At 43.7% G+C, this 19893-nt stretch overlaps 1 protein-coding gene across 6 annotated transcripts in view; it reads left to right on the forward strand.

The window, feature by feature from the left end:
- frem1b (Fras1 related extracellular matrix 1b) overlaps nucleotides 1–19893 on the forward strand; it is a 304502-nt gene that overhangs the window by 121368 nt on the left and 163241 nt on the right. For 5 of the 6 annotated variants that reach the window (XM_070886932.1, XM_070886934.1, XM_070886935.1 and 2 more), the window contains exons 13-15: nucleotides 8160–8327; nucleotides 11987–12195; nucleotides 15050–15143. In XM_070886932.1, coding sequence (XP_070743033.1) covers nucleotides 8160–8327; nucleotides 11987–12195; nucleotides 15050–15143 — 471 coding nt within the window. Of the gene's footprint in view, nucleotides 1–8159; nucleotides 8328–11960; nucleotides 12196–15049; nucleotides 15144–19893 lie in introns of those variants that run through there. The other variant, XM_070886937.1, reaches the window with a different exon arrangement.

Here is a 19893-nt window from a genome sequence, read left to right on the forward strand (position 1 = left end):
TTTATGTGCTAAACTATAGACATGGTCCCAAGTGGATCGTGGGCACGGTGATAGCTAAAGAAGGGAGTAGGGTATTTGTAGTCAAACTAGACAATAGACAAATTTGCAGAAAGCACCTGGACCAAACAAGGCTGCAGTTCACAGACTGCCCTGAACAACACACAGCAGACACCACCTTTTTCGAGCCCACAACACACACCCAAAGGATCAATGACACCACCCTGCACCAGGAAATCGAACCCATGATGCCCAACAACCCAGCAAGGCCAGGCTCACCCAGCAGCCCTGCAGGGCCAACAACACGCCAGCCCAGCGAGGGCACAGCCAACACACCAGAACAGACATTTGTACTAAGGCGGTCCACCAGGGAAAGAAAGGCTCCCGACCGCCTCACCTTGTAAATAGTTTTCACTTTGACTTTGCGGGGGAAGTGATGTTGTGTATCTGTAAAACATGCACTCGCATGTTCTGCCACCAGAGAGCGCATCCCCTGAAGTCCCAAGGGATCCCAGCATCTCTTGGGAGCACTGTATATAAGCCAGCCCCTAAGGCCTGTTCCTCACTCTGGAGTGTCTTAATAAAGACTGAGGTCACTGTTACTTTAACCTCCCTGTGTGCAGTCTCATCTGTGTTAGGAACACAATAACTGAAGACTGGCATCTGTGATATTGGGGATCTCAGGAGGAGGCTGAATTAGATCATCCACTAGGTAATTCTCATTGAAGATGGTTGCAAATGCTCAGCCTTGGCTTTTGTACTCACGTGCTGGGCTCCACCATTGTTGAGAATGGGGATTGTCCACTACCATTCATGACTGGATGTGGCAGGACCTCAGAGCTTTGATCTGATCCGTTGGTTGTGTGACCACGTATCTCTGTCTATAGCAAGCTGCTTCTGTTGTTTAATATGCACGTAGTCCTGTGTTGTAGCTTCACCGGGTTGGCACCTCATTTTAAGTATAGCTGGTGCTGCTCCTGGCATACTCTTCCACAATCCTTATTGAACCAGGGTTGGTTTCCTGGTTTAATGGAATGGTAGAGTGAGCTGACATAACAGATAGTCGAAGGTGTCCTCGGTGCGAAGACGGGACTTTGTCTCATAGAAACATAGAAACATAAAAAATAGGAGCAGTAGTAGGCCATTCGGCCCTTTGAGCCTGCACCGCCATTCAATATGATCATGGCTGATCCTTTATCTCAACACCATGTTCCCGCTTTTCCCCCACATCTCTTGATGCCTTTTGTGTCTAGAAATCTATCTAGTTCCTTCTTAAATATATTCAGTGACTTGGCCTCCACAGCCTTCTGTGGTAGAGAATTCCACAGGTCCACCACCTTCTGAGTGAAAAAATGTCTCCTCATCTCGGTCCTAAATTTCCTACCCCGTATCCTGAGACTGTGACCCCTTGTTCTAGACTTCCCAGCCAGGGGAAACATCCTCCCCGCATCCAGTCTATCCAACCCCGTCAGCATTTTATACGTTTCAATGAGATCCCCTCTCAGTCTTCTAAACTCTAGTAAATACAGGCCTAGTCAATCCAATCCAAACGTTCCTCATACGACAGTCCTGCCATCCCAGGAATCAGTCTGGTGAACCTTTGCTGCACTCCCTCTGTGGCAAGAAATTCCTTTCTTAGGTAAGGAGACCAAAACTGCACACAATACTCCAGGTGCGGTCTCACCAAGGCCTTGTATAACTGTAGTAAGACATCCTTGCTTCTGTACTCAAATCCTCTTGCAATGAAGGCCAACATCCCATTTGCCTTCCTAACTGCTTGCTGCACCTGCATGTTTGCTTTCAATGACTGGTGTATAAGAACACCCAGGACCCTCTGTACATTGACACTTCCCAAGCCATCACCATTTAAATAATACTTTGTCCTTATGTTTTTTCTACCAAAGTGGATAACTTGATATTTATCCACGTTATACTGCATCCGCCATGTGTTTGCCCACTCACTCAACCTATCTAAATCGCCTTGCAGGGTCTTTGCATCCTCCTCACAACTCACAATCCCACCTAGTTTTGTGTCGTCAGCAAACTTGGAAGTATTACATTTGGTTCCCTCATCCAAATCATTTATATATATATATATATTGTGAATAGCTGGGGCCCAAGCACTGATCCCTATGGTACCCCACTAGTCACTGCTCGCCACCCTGAAAAAGACCCATTTATTCCTACGCTCTGTTTCCTGTCAGTTAACCAATTTTCAATCCATGCCAGTACATTACCCCCAATCCTATGTGCTTTAATTTTGCACACTAACCTCTTATCTGGGACTTTATCAAAGGCCTTCTGAAAATCCAAATACACTACATCCACTGGTTCTCTCTTATCTATTCTATTAGTTACATCCTCAAAAAACTCCAGTAGGTTTGTCAAACATGATTTTCCTTTCATAAATCCATGTTGACTTTGTCTAATCCCGTTGATATTATCTAAGTGTGCTGTTATCACATCCTTTATAATAGATTCTAGAATTTTTCCTATTACTGATGTTCGACTTAACTGGTCTGTAGTTCCCTGCTTTCTCTCTCCCTCCTTTTTTTAATAGTGGGGTTACATTTATCACCCTACAATCTGCAGGAACTATTCCATAATCAATAGAATTTTGGAAGATGAGAACCAATGCATCCAGTATTTCCATGGCTACCTCTTTTAGTACTCTGGGATGCAGATTATCAGACCCTGAGGATTTATCGGCCTTCAGTCCCATTAGTTTCTCCAGCACTATTTTCTTACTAATAATCATTTCCTTTAATTCCTCTTGCTCACAAGACCCTTGGTTCCCTAGCATTTCTGGGACGTTATTTGTGTCCTCTTTCGTGAAGACAGAACCAAAGTATTTATTTAATTGTTCTGCCATTTCCTTGTTCCCCATTATAAATTCTCCCATTTCTGTCTGTAAAGGACCTACATTTTTCTTCATTAATCTTTTTCTTTTTACGTATTTGTAGAAACGTTTGCAGTTGTTTTTTATGTTCCTTGCAAGTTTACTCTCATAATCTATTTTTCCTCTCTTAATCAACTCTTGGTCCTGTTTTGCTGAATTCTAAACTGCTCCCAATCCTCAGGCTTGCTACTTTTTCTGGCAACTTTGTATAACTCCTCTTTGAATCTAAAACTATCCTTAGTTTATTTTGTTAGTCTTGGTTGGGCCACTATTCCTTCTGTGTTTTTACGCTGTTGCAATTCATGCATTCGTTCCTTAAATGTTAGCCATTGCCTATCCACCATCATGCCTTTTAATGAATCTTCCCAATCTATCATAGCCAATTCATTCCTCATATCTTCGTAGTTTCCTTTGTTTAGATTTAGGACCCTAGTTTCGGACTGGACTACTTCACTTTCCATCTTAATGAAGAATTCAATCATGTTATGGTCACTCTTTCCTGAAGGACCCCATACAACAAGACTGTTAATTAACCTCTTCTCATTACACAATACCCAATCTAGCATAGTCTGTTCCCTGGTAGGCTCCTCAACATACTGATCTAAAAAACCATCTCGTACACACTCCAGGAATTCATCTTCCACAGTATTATTACTAATTTGGTTTGGCCAGTCTATATGTAGATTAAAGTCACCTACGATTACTGTAGTACCCTTGTTACATTCATCTCTAATTTCCTGTTTGATGCCGTCCCCCACACTATCACTACTGTTTGGAGGCCTGTAGACAACTCCCACCAATGTTTTTCTGCCCCTTGGTGCTCCTTAGCTCCACCCAGATTGATTCTACATCTTGATTTTCTGAGCCAATATTCTTTCTCACTATTGCTCTGATTTCATCCTTTACGAACAACACCACACCACCCCCTTTTCCTTTTAGCCTGTCCTTCCTAAATATCAAATATCCTTGGATATTCAATTCCCAACCTTAGTCACCCTAGAACCATATCTCCGTAATTACAACTATATCGTATCCGTTTACATCTATTTGGGCTGTTAATTCGTCTACCTTATTACAGATGCTTCATGCATTCAGATACAATGCTTTTAGATTTGTCTTTTTAACATTATTGGACATCTTGACATTATTTTGTACTATAGCCCTATTTGTCTTATCACTATTTTTCTTATCTGAACCCTATTTGTTAATGCACTCTTTTGTTTGTATGCTCTGTCCCTTCCTGACATAATCTGGTTATCCTTAACACAATCACTTTCCTGCAGAGCTTCCTTTTCTTTTCTCTTTAGCATTCCAGATTTCGCTCCACTGCGACCATCCTCCCCCCGCCCCCCACCCCCTGCCTTATTTAGTTTAAAGCCCTGTCTACCTCCCTAGTTAGTTGGTTTGCTAGAACTCTGGTCCCAGCATAGTTCAGGTGTAGTCCGTCCCCACGGATCAGCTCTCTCTTTCCCGAGTACCCCACGAATCGAAACCCGCTTCTCCCACACCAACCTCTGAACCATGCATTCATCTCCCTGATTCTATTAACCCTATGCCAATTTGCTCGTGGTTCAGGTAATAATGCAGAGATTATTACGTTTTTGGTTCTGCTTTTCAATTTAGTCCTTAGCTGTTCAAACTCTGTCAGCAGAATCTCTTTCTTAGTCCGACCTATGTCATTGGTACCTACGTGTACCACGACAACTGGATCCTCCCCCTTCCATTCCAAGTTCTTCTTCAGCCTGGAGGAGATGTCCTTTATCCTGGCACCTGGTAGGAAACACAGCCTTCGGGGTGCACGCTCTCGGCTGCAGAGAACCCTATCTATCCCCCTAACTATACTGTCCCCTACTACAACCACCTGCCTCTTTACTCCCACAAGAACTGTATGGTGGCCACTCCTACTAATACTGTTATGGACAGATGCAGCAGGTAGATTGGAGAGGATGAGGTCAAGTATGTTATTCCCTCATGTTGGTTCTCTTACCACCTACCTCTGGCAGTAATATCCTTCAGGACTCGGTCAGTAGTGGTGCTACTTAGCAACTATTAGTGATGGATATCGAAGTCCCCCACCCAGAATACATTCTGTGCCCTTGCTATCATCAGTGCCTCTTCCAAGTTGTGTTCAACATGGAGGAGTACTGATTTATCAGGGAGCGTGGTAGGTGGTAATCAGCAAGAGGTTTCCTTGCCCATGAGGCCATGAAACTTCATGGGGTCCGGAATTGATGTTGAGGACATCCAGAGCCAATCCCTCCCGACTGTATACCACTGTGATAAGACCATTGGTGGCTCTGCCCTGCTGGTGGGGAAGGACATACCCAGGGATGGTGATGAGGAGTCTGGAACTTTGGCTCATAAGTATGATTTTGTGAGTATGGCTATGTCAGCCTATTGTTTGGCTAGTCTGTGGGACAGCGCTCCCAATTTTGGCACAGATATCCAGATGTTAGTGAGAAGAACTTCACAGAGTCAACTGGGCTGGGTGTGCCTTTGTCATGTCCGCATTCAATGCCTAGGTTGATGCCGGGTTGTACATCCAGTTTTATTCTTATGTTTTTTTGTAGCGGTTTGATACAACCGAGTTTATTCTGTGCCCTTGCTAAGCCATTTCAGAGGGCAGTTAAGAGTCAACCACATTGCTATGGGTCTGGAGTCACATATAGGCCAAACTGGGTAAGGACGGCAGATTTCTTTCCCTAAAGAACATTGGGTTGGACCTTTACCACAATCCAATAGCTTTATGGTGACCATTATTGGTACTAGCTTTTTATTCCAGATTTATTTAATTCACTGAATTCAGATTCACAGGCTGCCATGGTGGGATTTGAACTCAAATTTCCAGATTATTAGACCCGACCTCTGGATTACTATATAATGTATATACAAAAGCAAAATACTGCGGATGCTGGAATCTGAAACAAAAACAGAAAATTCTGGAAATCTCAGCACATCAGGTTGTGGAGAGAAACAGAGTTAACGTTTCAGGTCTGTGACTGGAAAAGTTTGAGATGTAACAGATTATAAGACTGTTTTGAAGTTGAGTCCACACCAGAAATGTTAACTGTTTTCTTCACAGATGTTGCCTGACCTGCGAAGTGTTTTCAACATTTTCTATTTTTGGTCAAGACCAACAGTTTTTAGCCCCTTCTCTTAGATCATAGGTGTAAGAGGCTGAAAATGTCATTGCCGTAATACCCCAGGCCCCAGATCCTGAGAGGAGTACCTCTGGCACAACAAATCTTATAACATTTACAGTTATCATTTGGTCAAAAGAGACTAATTGTAAAGCTATTTCTAGTTCACCCCTTCCTGCCTCAAAATAAATAAAATAAAAACTTTTACACACTCTGGGAATAAGAAATTTAGAACATAATAACATGCAAGAATAATAGAAGGCCAAGAAATCCAACAAACCTTTCTCTTTTTGACAGATCTACCCTACCTACCCACCTTCTCACCATATGTCTCAATCCCTTAATTCTCCAGAAGTGCCTCTTGATCCAATTCATTCTGCCCATTACATGCTTTTTTCTGGCAATTTATGTCTTTTACCTCGTGTGTAAAAAGGTTTGCTTGACTTCCTTTTTTATTTCCTTTGACATTTCATGCCTCCATGCCCCTATTACTGAAGGAGTTGGCACATGCTGAGTATGATTGTAGATGCACTAGACACTCTTTGGCACCTTGCCCAAGAAGCCTTTTATTATGTATGAATATAGATATTGAGCGTCACCAGACTGTTGGGGGCCAAAATTGCCCACCGCTGGAAACGGGGTGCACCTACCCTGTTTCTCGTGTTTTTACCGGCAGAGTGGATGCGTGGCCGCTTGAGCGAAATTCCACTCTTTGGCTTTTTTTTCCAGTGCACCGGAAGTCGATCTAATGGAGGCAGAAGTGTAGCGATGAGCACACTAGAGGGGCAGAGGTTAGGGCCGGGCAGAATGGCCGCCGCTGTCAGTCATCAACATAGCGCTAATAATGTTATCACGTTGCCGCGTCACCACTGCTCTCCCCTTCACTTAAAGATGAGAGCCTGCGTGATTCTTTAAGTTCGGTCAACTGGGCCACTAGGGAGAGTTTTGTCCCGACGAGCGGCCTGGCACCCAAGATGGGGTGCCAGGCTGCCTGCTGGTGGCCCGGACAAACCCGGGGGCATAATTGACGGTCCGACATGGCAATCAGCCGATAAATAAAAACACATGGCGGCAGTGCTTCCTCCCCTTTAATGGGAGCCGCACCGCCATTTTAGAAGGACTACAACCTCACTGCACCGGCAGAAAAAAGCAGCTTTAGGCACCATGCGGCGGGAGCAAGATTTGTTCGGCGGAATTTCACCATCGGGAAGGAACATTGACGGTGCGCACTCTGATGACGCACTTAGGATAGATTGGCAGCAGCAGAGCAGCAGTGGGGTGAGCGGTCACTGCCGGGAAACCGCAGGAGCGGAATTTAAAAAATGACGGCCATTACCAGAAAAATCGGCGGCCATTGCACTCTCCAGCATGGTCGCCGATTTCTGGTAGGAACAGGCCTTAAGGGAAGGGGCAATTTCGGTCCCTTGAAGTCATCACAGCTGCATCCAATCCTGTGCTCACCTGATTTCTACAAGCACTCACTTTCTAGCAGTTACTGGATAGTAATCAGAAACAGGAACCTTGCCTGGTTTCAATCCTTCCTAGTGCAGGGATACAGAGGTTAATTGTCGTGCCTCAACTGCCATGCTGTCAAAGACCAAATAACTCAGTATTCAGTACGAGTGACCTCCTGACTTTCTTCCTTACATCTTACTTACTATTTCTCAGTGTGTGTCCAATGGTATTTGAGCTTTTCAGCCCAAGTTAGTAATGTGTGAGGAAACCAGCAAGAATGTTCAACTTTGGAGGGGGCATAAAACATGTGGAAGCAGCTCGGACACTTGTTATACTCCATTGACTTGAACGGAAAATCGGACAAACTGTATAATGGGCAGCCGATCCACATATCACTCCTTTTACATCCCCACCAAAGTTGCAAGTTCAGGCCACCACTGTAGTGTATTACAGAAAATAAAGCACAGCTAAATGCCTTACTCCAGCTAGCCTTGTCACATGGTTTAATATCCTAAACATACATTTCCTGTATTTGTATCTGTTATGCCAGTAGTGTGCTGATCTATATGTCTGATATGCAATATATGAAAAATTCCTGACATGGTAGTAATTTCCGTTTGTCTTTAGGTTTCCTGCATTTGACTCAACTTTTTTCTTTTATATTCCAGCATGCGGTGAACCACATGAAAGTAGCGTACATGCCTCCACACGGGGACATAGGGCCTCATCAGCTATTGGTGCAGTTTGTGTTTTCTGTCAACGATCAGCAGGGAGGCACCTTGACTGGTCTTGTCTTTAACATTACCATCATGCCTGTGGATAACCAACCACCTGAGGTACAGGAGACACGCCACTTCGCTGCTTAGCAATGAGAAATGGATCTTTGAGAAGCACATTTATTTATTTAAAACACAGTTTTCTACGTATTTGTTCTGCACCATCTGCTCAATCACTTACGATCCAACCCCAGAGGCCATTTGATGCTGCAGCATTCCAGATTAGGTATAGCAGAATGATCAGAGTTACTTTAACAAGAGCCCAGTCATGTGTTTAAAATACGCAACAAGCTATTTAAAAAATACCCAATTAAACAATTTGATGTTTAGTTGTCGTTCCGTGTTAATAAAAAGCATTTTGAAAAGTGGGTGAATTACAATAAGCTATTCATTGTATCTTTAAAAAAAACTAGGTGAAGGGCCAAAGCATTTAATGCAGAGCAATTAAGGTTGAAAAGAACAGTGGTTGAAAGTCTGAGGAAATGATTACTAGTTTATATTCTTTCGTTTATTTCCTTTCCATGGTCTCATTACCTCAAGTTCCCCCAGATAAAATTCCATTTGCCTTCATCAGACTTTCTTCCCAATGTATTCAGATAGAGGAAGGAGTAAATAGGAAAGCACAGAAGCACTAGATGAAAAGTGTTAAGATAGTCACAGGGGAACATAAACAGTGAAAGAGCTCTAACCATATCTGTTGGTGGTTTCAATTTCTTTTATATTTTCTATGGAAGGAACAGCATTTTGATTTCAAAAATAGCAAACTTGTTGACCCTTTCAATTAGTTAATTTGCATACACAGCACTGTATTCCTAAAGCAACAGTTTTAGCAAAACAAATATAAAATCAAAATGCTGAGAACCTCTGCTGCTAAAGCTCGCCGGAGTATCTGGGGTCAGCTGAAGGTTCCCTTATTTGAATTTTATTGGGCAGGTGGCCATGGGTGGATCTGGAGCTGGAGGGGAAGGGTAGGCAATGTGATATAGGCCTGTTGCACATGCTCACAGTTTGTGGGTTTCAAACTTACTATTTCAACTTTTTTATTTTTGTTTTTGCTCAATATTCTGCATTAGTTTTCACAAAAATGCAACCCATTTCTTTGATATGGTAAAATATAGGCCTTGAAATGATGCTGTAGGCTATTAACCTTTGTAAGCTCCCAGAGGGACCCTGATTCCAAATGATTTGAAGTTGACCTGTATTGGTGACGGTAATTTAACTTTATTCGCCACAAGCAATACATTACAGTATTCAAGCAACAGTTTACAGAGAATAATTGGTACTTATATTACCCTGATATGCTCTGGGTAGATGTCACAAATGTGAGTAGGCTGCACTGTAGTCTGCTGACTTTCATCTCTTGTCTATCCCTCCAGTGCCTCTGGATTCTTCCTGAAATCTTCTACACTTTGTGGCTGCCTTACACCCTTACCCCTTCTTATAGCCTTACTCTTTTTCAAAACCTATGAAGCCTCACTGGACCAATCATTGGCCTACGCCCAATTCCCCCAAATCCAATCATGAAGATACCACATACACAGCACCTCTGCCAACTCAGGTTATGGTCTTATGACCCACTGACATCATCTGTTTTTGACCACCAAGACTGATATCCGTGTTAGTTATGACAACACAAAAGAACATTAGAAATTCCATCCCCCCCGCCCGAAATGGGGTGCACGCACCCCGTTTCAATGGTTTTTACCGCGGCTGTGATTGCGGTCGCCTCTTGAGCGAAATTCCGCTCTTTGTTGTTTTTTTTTTACTTGGATTCGGAAGTCGCTCTTAATGGGGGTGGTGACTACACGAGAGGGACAGATACGTGGCAGTGGCAACACCTGAGGGGCGGAAGTTGGGGATGGTGCGGAGTGACTGCTGTGATGACAACGTCACCATGGCTCTCCCCTTCACTTAAAGGGGAGAAGGGGAGAACATTTGCGATTTAAAAACTTCGGTCCACTGGGTCACCAGGGAGGGTTTCGGCCGGGCCAGCGGCCTGGCACCCAAGAGGGGCTACCAGGCTGTCTGTTGGTGGCCCGGCCGAATCCAGGGGCATAATTGTCGGCCCAACATGGCAGTCAGCCGACAAATAAAAACATGGCGGCAGCAGCAGTGCATCCTCCCCTTTAAGGGAAGCCGCACCGCCATTGCAGAAGGCCACAGCCTCACTGGACTATCAGGAAAAAACAGATTTTAGCACTGCCGGGTGAGCCGAAGATTTTCAGAGGGGAATGTCACCGTCGGGAGGGTAGATCGGCGGTGCGCACGGTGATGACACACTTAACACGGATCAGCAACAGTGGAGCGGTAGGAGGGGGATCGGGGCACCACCGAGAAACCTCAGAAGAGCAATTGGGCTATCCGTGGTCATTCCACGAAAAGTTGGTGGCCACTCCATTCGGCATGGCCGCCGATTTGCGGTGGTAACAGGCCTTAAAGAGAGGGGCAATTTTGGCCACTCTCCATACTAAGAGAAATGGCATCCTTGATGGTCCAGTTAGAGGCCCATTTTCCAGCTTCCAGCCAGACACCAGTCCTCCCTTTTTCCTTCTCATAACATTCCAACACAGTTACAATTGCAACTGACCTTGGTTCCCAGGCTAACTTCTCTCTATGCCTTATCCTTACTGTTCACTAATACCCAACTTTCATTAATTCACCCACAGCTTCCCTATTCGACTATAATAGTCCTCTTTTTCACCCCAGGCTGTCTGGGTTAATGTTTCCTCACAGATTTTAATTATAGGCAGAGGGGTTCCATGTCTAATATTCAGGTTATCATTGCATTCAGTTGATGATTACAGACTTTTAATTCTTACACACACTTATAATTCTATTACTGATGATTATATCACTAAAGATAGAAAACAAGTCTTCTAAAAAAGATAACGAATCCATGCTACTCTTACACCTACGAATGCTTAATATGTTATATGAAATTCCTTCCTCCACAGTGAGTTCCTGTTTAGCTCTCACCAGAAACTTTGTGCTGACAGCATTCCTCTTTCCGACTACTCATTCAGACTGAGCTCAGTGTCGAAAACGTCTATGTCCTGTCCTGAACTGAGCACCAAACTCCACATCTGATCCATCACAAAGACTGTGTTCTTCTTCCTTCAGAATAGTAGCCTATTCTCCTATCTCATGTCCACTGCTGTGCTCATCCATGTTGTCATTACCTCTCAGTTTGATTTCTCCAAATCTCTCCTTGCCAGTCACCTGAGTTCCACCTTAACGCAATTCGCTGAGGATTCTATTCTTCATATCCTATTCTCTGCTAAGGCAATGCTGTATCCCCATTCTCACCAGCCTCCACTAGCTCCCACTCCAGAAGCACATCAATTTTATTCATTTTCAAATCCCTCCATGGCCTTGCTCTACCTCTGCAACCTTTTCCAAGCCTACAACCCAGCATAAAGTCTCCACTTTTCCTACTCTGCTCTCCCTCTTTCAACCTCTCCACATCCTACTTTCCTATAAAGTGCCTTTGGCATTTGTTACGTGAAAGGCAATATAAAAGTACATGTTGTCATTGCTGTTTATAGTATCTAGCTGTTGGCATACAATGTCTTTTCGATATCCATGTTCATGTTTGCTTTGTTTTGTTTCTATTTCAGTCTTCCCCGTTTACATTTGTTCTATAAGCTGCTTTCTTCTTTTCTGAATTTGGTCTTGCCTTTAAAATGTGCAAAGGAAACTTTTGTTAATTATTTTGTTAGATTTTCACCAACGAAATAAAAGCTGAGGAAGGTTCAGGCTGCCTGATCACGGCAGATAATCTGATGGTGACAGACAAGGATACGATTGATGAGGATCTCCGAATCCAGATGAAACAGAAACCACAGCATGGAGATATTGAACTGCAAGGAAACATCATGCTGGAGGGTGATATGTTTACACTTGATGACCTCAAATCCTTTCAAGTCAGGTGACCAACACAAACTCAATGTGCTGTATTAGTTACTTGTAAATGGTTAGATATTGTCCTTTTATTTCATTTCAGAATGTTAATGTGAGTTTGAAACCAGGTAAGTACGCTGTCAAACTAAAACTTTCCAATCTCGACCAAGCCATAAGTGAGAGATACCTGTAGACTTGGAAGGAGAATGAGGACGAGTTGAGCTGGGCTGCTCTCACATACTTCTTAAAAACATGTTCCTCGCCTTCCCTTTTAGTCACGGAATGTTACAGGACAACCTTGAAGGAGTGGGGTTGCTTTTTAAATGAGATGATGTAACAGTGTGATTCACCTTTGCCCAATCTTGTATATTATCAATGAAACTGACTCAATAGTGCCATTGGCAGATCCTCCAGAGAGATTGGCTGGGAAGAGTGGTTGGTTAGAGGGAGAATATTGATGTTGTGTTGGGTAATTTTTCCAGATGGGCTAAGTTCCTGGAACAGCCAGAAATAGCCTGCTGCCAAACCCCCACTGGACATTCACCGAGTCTAAAAGTTAGCCAGGAAGAACATGACCAAAGATGCAAAAGATGACCATCACATCACTGACCATATCATTCCAAAGTCGTCTTTGGGAGTCCAGGTGAAAGTGTCCCTTTACTTACAAGAGAAGTCGAGACTCTCCTAACTTGTCTTAATTGCACAAGAGAAATAATACAGCACCAGCCAGAGTTGTTTAACAGATCTTTGTGCTGAATTGAAATATGGTTCTTAAAGGTGAATCTCCAAGGCAGAAATTGCCCCCCGCCTGAAACGGGACACTCCCACCCACCCTATTCCAATGGTTTTTACCACAGCTGCAGTTCAGGTCGACCCTCGCGCGACATTCAGCTATTTGTTGTTTTTTTTTCCACGCATCCGGAATGTGATCATAATGGGGGCGGTGACAACACCTGAGGGGTGGAAACGCGGCTGTGACAACAACTGAGGGGCGGAAGTTGGGTGCTGAGCAGAGTCACTGCCGCGATAACGTCATCACACCTCCACGATTTTTAAATTTCGGGCTACTGGGCCACCGGGAAAAAGCTTGTTTTGGCACTGGCAGGCGGGCCGAAGATTTTCTGAGGGGAATGTCACCGTCGGGGGGGGTTAGATCGTCGGTGCGCACAGTGATGTCGCGCTTAAGACGGATCGGCAGCAGCGGAGCGCTAAGGGGGGGATCAGGGTGCCACCAAGAAAACTCAGGAGGGCAATGGGGCTATCAGCGGCCATGCCACGAAAAGTCGGCGGCCAATCCACTCCGTAGCGTGGCCGCCGATTTGCGGTGGGCCTTAAGGAGGGGGGCACTTTCGGCCCTTTCCTGTTTTAGTTTTGTACCCATTCTATGTTGCTTTGCTCAAGCTGTAATATACCTCTTTAGTGCAGTTTCTGGAGCATTTTGTTGATCAACGTAAGCAGGATGTTGCACTCATATTTCCTTCTTGCATTACTTTCAAGCTGGAGATATCTAAACATTGCACACACTTTTCTCACCGGTCTCCAATTGCCAGTGAAATTTCCAAAGTAAATTTAACCAATGGGGTAAGAACATAAGAACATCAGAAATAGGAGCAGGAGTACGGCCCCTTGAGCCTGATCTGCCATTCAATAAGATCATGGCTGATCTTCTACCTTATCTCCACCTTCCCACACTATCCCCATAGTTGGGTAACAAAATCTTTTCTAACATTAGAAATATGGACCGGTGATTGGCCATTGAAAATCTGGTGGGGGCCTTGTGCACACCTGAATCAACTTTCAAGCAACTTTAAATGGGTGCCCAGCACTCTCTGGCAAAACAGGGTCTTACACCAGTTATAGGACCCCAATTTCAGCATTAAGGAGAAATGGGTGAAGCATGCACAGCACATGCCATTCCCACTTTCTGCCAGCGTGGCGAGGCCTAACCAATGGGCCTCAAAGACCACTGGAAGCCTCTCCCAAAAGGTTAATCTTTTGGGTTTCTGTTTAGATTTTTCTGGGCCAGGAAGAACAGGAGTGCTCCTCCAGGCCCCACAAAAACCTTTCAGCCTACTGCTAGCCCCCTCTTGCCCGCCCGGCATTAATGCTTCCACCTGCAGGCCTTACCTCCTGGTTTTGCTCCTGAACAGACTGGTGAGCTGCAGCTCGCTGGATAAATGTTACTGAACTTTGAACCTGAAAGTGGGCTGCCACGTTGGGAGGGCTCCGTGGGTTCACTGCTGATATTGCCAGCCCTCAAGTGAAAGGCCAGTTTCTAATCCACTGCACCACCAAGGTTCTTATATTTTAAGTTTAAAATAATAACTGCAAAATTTCTGATGCAATGCCATGTCTTCAAGATGCTGATAATGCAGCATGTTTAGATAAAGACACTGGGCACACCAACAGCAAACATGCAAGATAGCTGACACAACGATTCATTCATTATGAACTTTCAGATCAGATGTATTCAGTGATTGAGAGTTCTTCCTCATATCTACTATAGTTGCTGACATTGATGCAATCTATTTCTGGCTTGTCAACCAGATGTATGCTTTGCTGTGCACACCCCCCTGATGTTGTTCACAGTTGTGCTGTTGTATGATTTGACCAGTGCATTGTGTGCATCCTTTGAATGAGGTGGAACGGACTGTTTTTTTAACATCTTAATGCAAAATAATAAAACGCTACTCTGTATATTGTAAGCAATTGTAGGGTATCATAAGAACTTAAGAACATAAGAAATAGGAGCAGGAGTAGCCCATCTCAGTTTTAAATGTGTGACTTGAACCAGAGTCCAAAGGTGTAAAGGTAGCACTTGGACAGTTGTTTTTCCTTTATTGTTGCTTTAATTTGTGACATCATTTCCACTCTGTTCACAGGTACAAACATGATGATTCAGAGACACTGTATGATTTAGCCATATTTACAGCTACAGATGGATTTAACACTGCAGATGGGGTGCTGAAAGTAAAGGTAGGGTAAAGGGAATATGTAGATATAGATATTGTAACATATGACAAAAATCTGTCACAAAGCTTTAGGTAACATTGTACAACAGTGAGTTGTAGTTTGATTCCTACAAGAGTATTGCCCGATACATAGTTTAATATTTTTGCTCCATGCAAACAATACAATGCCCAAAATACTTTAGTGAAGGATTTTGCGGCACAGTATTACAAAATATTTCAGCATAGAAACATACGATTCGGCCCAACAGATCCATGCTGGTGTTTATGTTCCATATGAGACTTCCTCCTATGCTCCTTCATAGAAACATAGAAACATAGAAAATAGGTGCAGGAGTAGGCCATTCGGCCCTTCGAGCCTTTCAATATGATCATGGCTGATCATGCAACTTCAGTACTCCATTCCTGCTTTCTCTCGATACCCCTTGATCCCTTTAGCCGTAAGGGCCACATCTAACCCCCTCTTGAATATATCCAACGAACTGGTCTCAACGACTTTCTGTGGTAGAGAATTACACAGATTCACAATTCTCTGAGTGAAGAAGTTTCTCCTCATCTCGGTCCTAAATGGCTTACCCCTTATCCTTAGACTGTGACTCCTGGTTCTGGACTTCCCCAACACTGGGACCATTCTTTCTGCATCTAACCTGTCCAAACCCATCAGAATTTTATATGTTTCTATGAGATCCCCTCTCATTCTTCTAAACTCCAGTGAATATAAGCCTAGTCGATCTCGTCTTTCTTCATATGTCAGTCCTGCCATCCCGGGAATCAGTCTGTTGAACCTTCGCTGCACTCCCTCAATATCAAGAATGTCCTTCCTCAGATTAGGAGATCAAAACAATATTCAAGGTATGGCCTCACCAAGGCCCTGTACAACTGCAGCAACAACTCCCTGCTCCCATACTCAAATCCTCTCGATATGAAGGCCATTTGCCGCCTTCACTATGCTGTACCTGCATACCAACCTTCAATGACTGATGTACCATGACACCCAGGTCTCGTTGCACCTCTCCTTTTCCTAATCTGTCACCATTCAGATAATATTCTGCCTCCCCATTTTTGCCACCAAAGTGGATAATCTCACATTTATCCACATTATTCTACATTTGCCATGCATTTGCCCACTCTCCTAACCTGTCCAAGTCAACCTGCAGCCTCTTAAGATAAGAACATAAGAACATAAGAATTAGGAACAGGAGTAGGCCATCTAGCCCCTCGAGCCTGCTCCGCCATTCAACAAGATCATGGCTGATCTGGCCATGGACTCAGCTCCACTTAGTCGCCCACTCCCCATAACCCTTAATTCCCTTATTGGTTAAAAATCTATATATATTGGTTAAAAATCTATCTATATCTATATTGGTTAAAAATCTATCTATATCCTCCTCACAGCTCACACTGCCACCCAGCTTCGTGTCATCTACAAACTTGGAGATATTACATTCAATTCCTTCATCCAAATCATTGATGTATATTGTAAATAGCTGGGGTTCCAGCACTGAACCTTGCGGCACCCCGCTAGTCACTGCCTGCCATTCTGAAAAGGACCCGTTTATTCCTACTCTTTGCTTCCTGTCTGCCAACCAGTTCTCTATCCACGTCAATACATTACCCCCAATACCATATGCTTTAATTTTGCACACTAATCGCTGGTGTGGGACCTTGTCAAAAGCCTTTTGAAAGTCCAAATACACCACATCCACTGGTTCTCCCTTGTCCACTCTACTAGTTGCATCCTCAAAAAATTCTAGAAGATTTGTTAAGCATGATTTCCCTTTCATAAATCCATGCTGACTTGGACCAATCCTGTCACTGCTTACCAAATGCACTGCTATTATGTATTTAATGTTGGAAAATGCCCACCAATGCGTCCACTATTTCTAGGGCCACTTCCTTAAGTACTCTGGGATGCAGACCATCAGGCCCCAGGGATTTATCGGCCTTCAATCCCATCAATTTCCCAAACACAATTTCCTGACTAATAAGGATTTCCTTCAATTCCTCCTTCTCGCTAGACCCTCAGTCCCCTAGTATTTCCGGAAGGTTATTTGTGTCTTTCTTAGTGAAGACAGAACCAAAGTATTTCTTCAATTGGTCTGCCATTTCTTTGTTCCCCATTATAAATTCACCTGATTCTGACTGTAAGGGACCTAACCTATATTTGTCTTCACTAATCTTTTTCTCTTCACATACCTATAGAAGCCTTTGCAGTCAGTTTTTATGTTCCCTGCAAGCTTATTCTCATACTCTATTTTCCCCCTCCTAATTAAACCCTATGTCCTCCTCTGTTGAATTCTAAATTTCTCCCAGTCCTCAGGTTTGCTGCTTTTTCTCGCCAATTTATATGCCTCTTCCTTGGATTTAACACTATCCCTAATTTCTCTTGTTAGCCACGGTTGAGCCACCTTCCCCGTTTTATTTTCACACCAGACAGGGATGTACAATTGTTGAAGTTCATCCATGTGATCTTTAAATGTCTGCCATTGCCTATCTACCGTCAACCCTTTAAGTATCATTCGCCGGTCTATCCTAGCCAATTCATGTCTCATACCATCGAAGTTACCTTTCTTTAAGTTCAGAACCCTAGTCTCTGAATTATCCTTGAGTCATCTAAGCCCATCAACATATTCTTCTATTCCTTTCTCCCTCATGTGCTTATCCAGCTTCCCTTTAAATGCATCTATGCTATTCGCCTCAACTACTCTCTGTGGTAGTGAGTTCTACATTCTAATAGCTCACTGGGTAAATAAGTTTCTCCTGAATTCCTTATTGGATTTATTAATGACTATCTTATATTTATGACCCCTAATTTTGGTCTCACCTGCAAGTGAAAAAATCTTCTCTATGTTGACCCTATCACACCCTTTCATAATCTTGAAGACCTCTATCAGATCTTCTCTTTTCTCGAGAAAAAAGCCCCAGCCTGTTCACTCTTTCCTGATAGTCATAACCTCTCAGTTCTGGTATCAATCTAGTAAATATTTTTTGCACCTTATTCAGTGCCTCTATATCCTTTTTATAATACGAAAACCAGAACTGTTCACAGTCGTCCGAGTGTGGTCCAAACACTGTGGAAGGTGATTGGCTGATGTTCGGTTGACATTTCATTTTAGAAACATAGAAATTAGGTGCAGGAGTAGGCCATTCGGCCCCTCCAGTCAGCACCACCATTCAATAAGATCATGGTTGATCATTCCCTCAGTACCCCTTTCCTGCTTTCTCTCCATACCCCTTGATCCCCTTAGCGGTAAGGGCCACATCTAACTCCCTCTTGAATATATCCAATGAACTGGCATCAACAACACTCTGCAGTAGGGAATTCCACAGGTTAACAACTCTCTGAGTGAAGAAGTTTCTCCTCATCTCAGTCCTAAATGGCCTACCACTTATCCTAAGACTGTGTCAACTAGTTCTGTACTTCTCCAAGATCGGGAACAATCTACCCGCATCTAACCTGTCCCTTCCCGTCAGAATCTTGTATGTTTCTATGAGATCCCCTCTCATTCTTCTAAACTCCAATGTTTAAAGGCCCAGTTGATCCAGTCTCTCCTCATATGACAGTCCAGCCATCCCGGGAATCAGTCTGGTGAACCTTCGCTGCACTCCCTCAATAGCAAGAACGTCCTTCCTCAGATTAGGAGACCAAAAATGAACACAATATTCCAGGTGAGGCCTCACCAAGGCCCTGTACAACTGCAGTAAGACCTCCCTGCTCCTATACTCAAATCCCCTAGCTATGAAGGCCTACATACCATTTGCCTTCTTTACCGCCTGCTGTACCTGTATGCCAACTTTCAATGACTGATGAACCATGACACCCAGGTCTCTTTGCTCCTCCCCTTTTCCTAATCTGCCACCATTCAGATAATATTCTGTCTTTGCGTTTTTGCCCCCAAAGTGGATAACCTCACATTTATCCACATTATACTGCATCTGCCATGCATTTGCCCACTCACCGAACCTGTCTAAGTCACCCTGCAGCCTCTTAGCATCCCCCTCACAGCTCACACCACTACCCAGTTTAGTGTCATCTGCAAACTTGGAGATATTACACTCAATTCTTTCATCCAAATCATTATATTGTAAAGAGCTGGGGTCCCAGTACTGAGCCCTGCAGCACTCCACTAGTCACTGCCTGCCAATCTGAAAAGGACCCGTTTATCCCGACTCTCTGCTTCCTGTCTGCCAACAGTTCTCTACCCACGTCAATACATTACCCCCAATAACATGTGCTTTGATTTTGCACACCGATCTCTTGATGTGGGACCTTGTCAAAAGCCTTTTGAAAGTCCAAATACACCACATCCACTGGTTCTCCCTTGTCCACTCTACTGGTTACATCCTTAAAAAATTCCAGAAGATTTGTCAAGCATGATTTCCCCTTCATAGATCCATGCTGACTTGGACCTTTCCTGTCACTGCTTTCCAGATGCGCTGCTATTTCATCTTTAATAATTGATTCCAACATTTTCCCCACCACTGATGTCAGGCTAACCAGTCTATAATTACCTGCTTTCTCTCCCTCCCTTTTTAAAAAGTGGTATTACATTACCTACCCTCCAGTCCATAGGAACTGATCCCGAGTCGATAGACTGTTGGAAAATGATCACCAATGCATCCACTATTTCTAGGGCCACTTCCTTAAGTACTCTGGGATGCAGACTATCAGGCCCCGGGGATTTATCGGCCTTCAATCCCATCAATTTCCCTAACACAATTTCCCGCCTAATAAGGATATCCTTCAGTTCTTCCTT

The sequence above is a fragment of the Pristiophorus japonicus genome, chromosome 8 (assembly GCF_044704955.1).
Source record: "Pristiophorus japonicus isolate sPriJap1 chromosome 8, sPriJap1.hap1, whole genome shotgun sequence".
NCBI classification, from domain to species: domain Eukaryota; kingdom Metazoa; phylum Chordata; class Chondrichthyes; family Pristiophoridae; genus Pristiophorus; species Pristiophorus japonicus.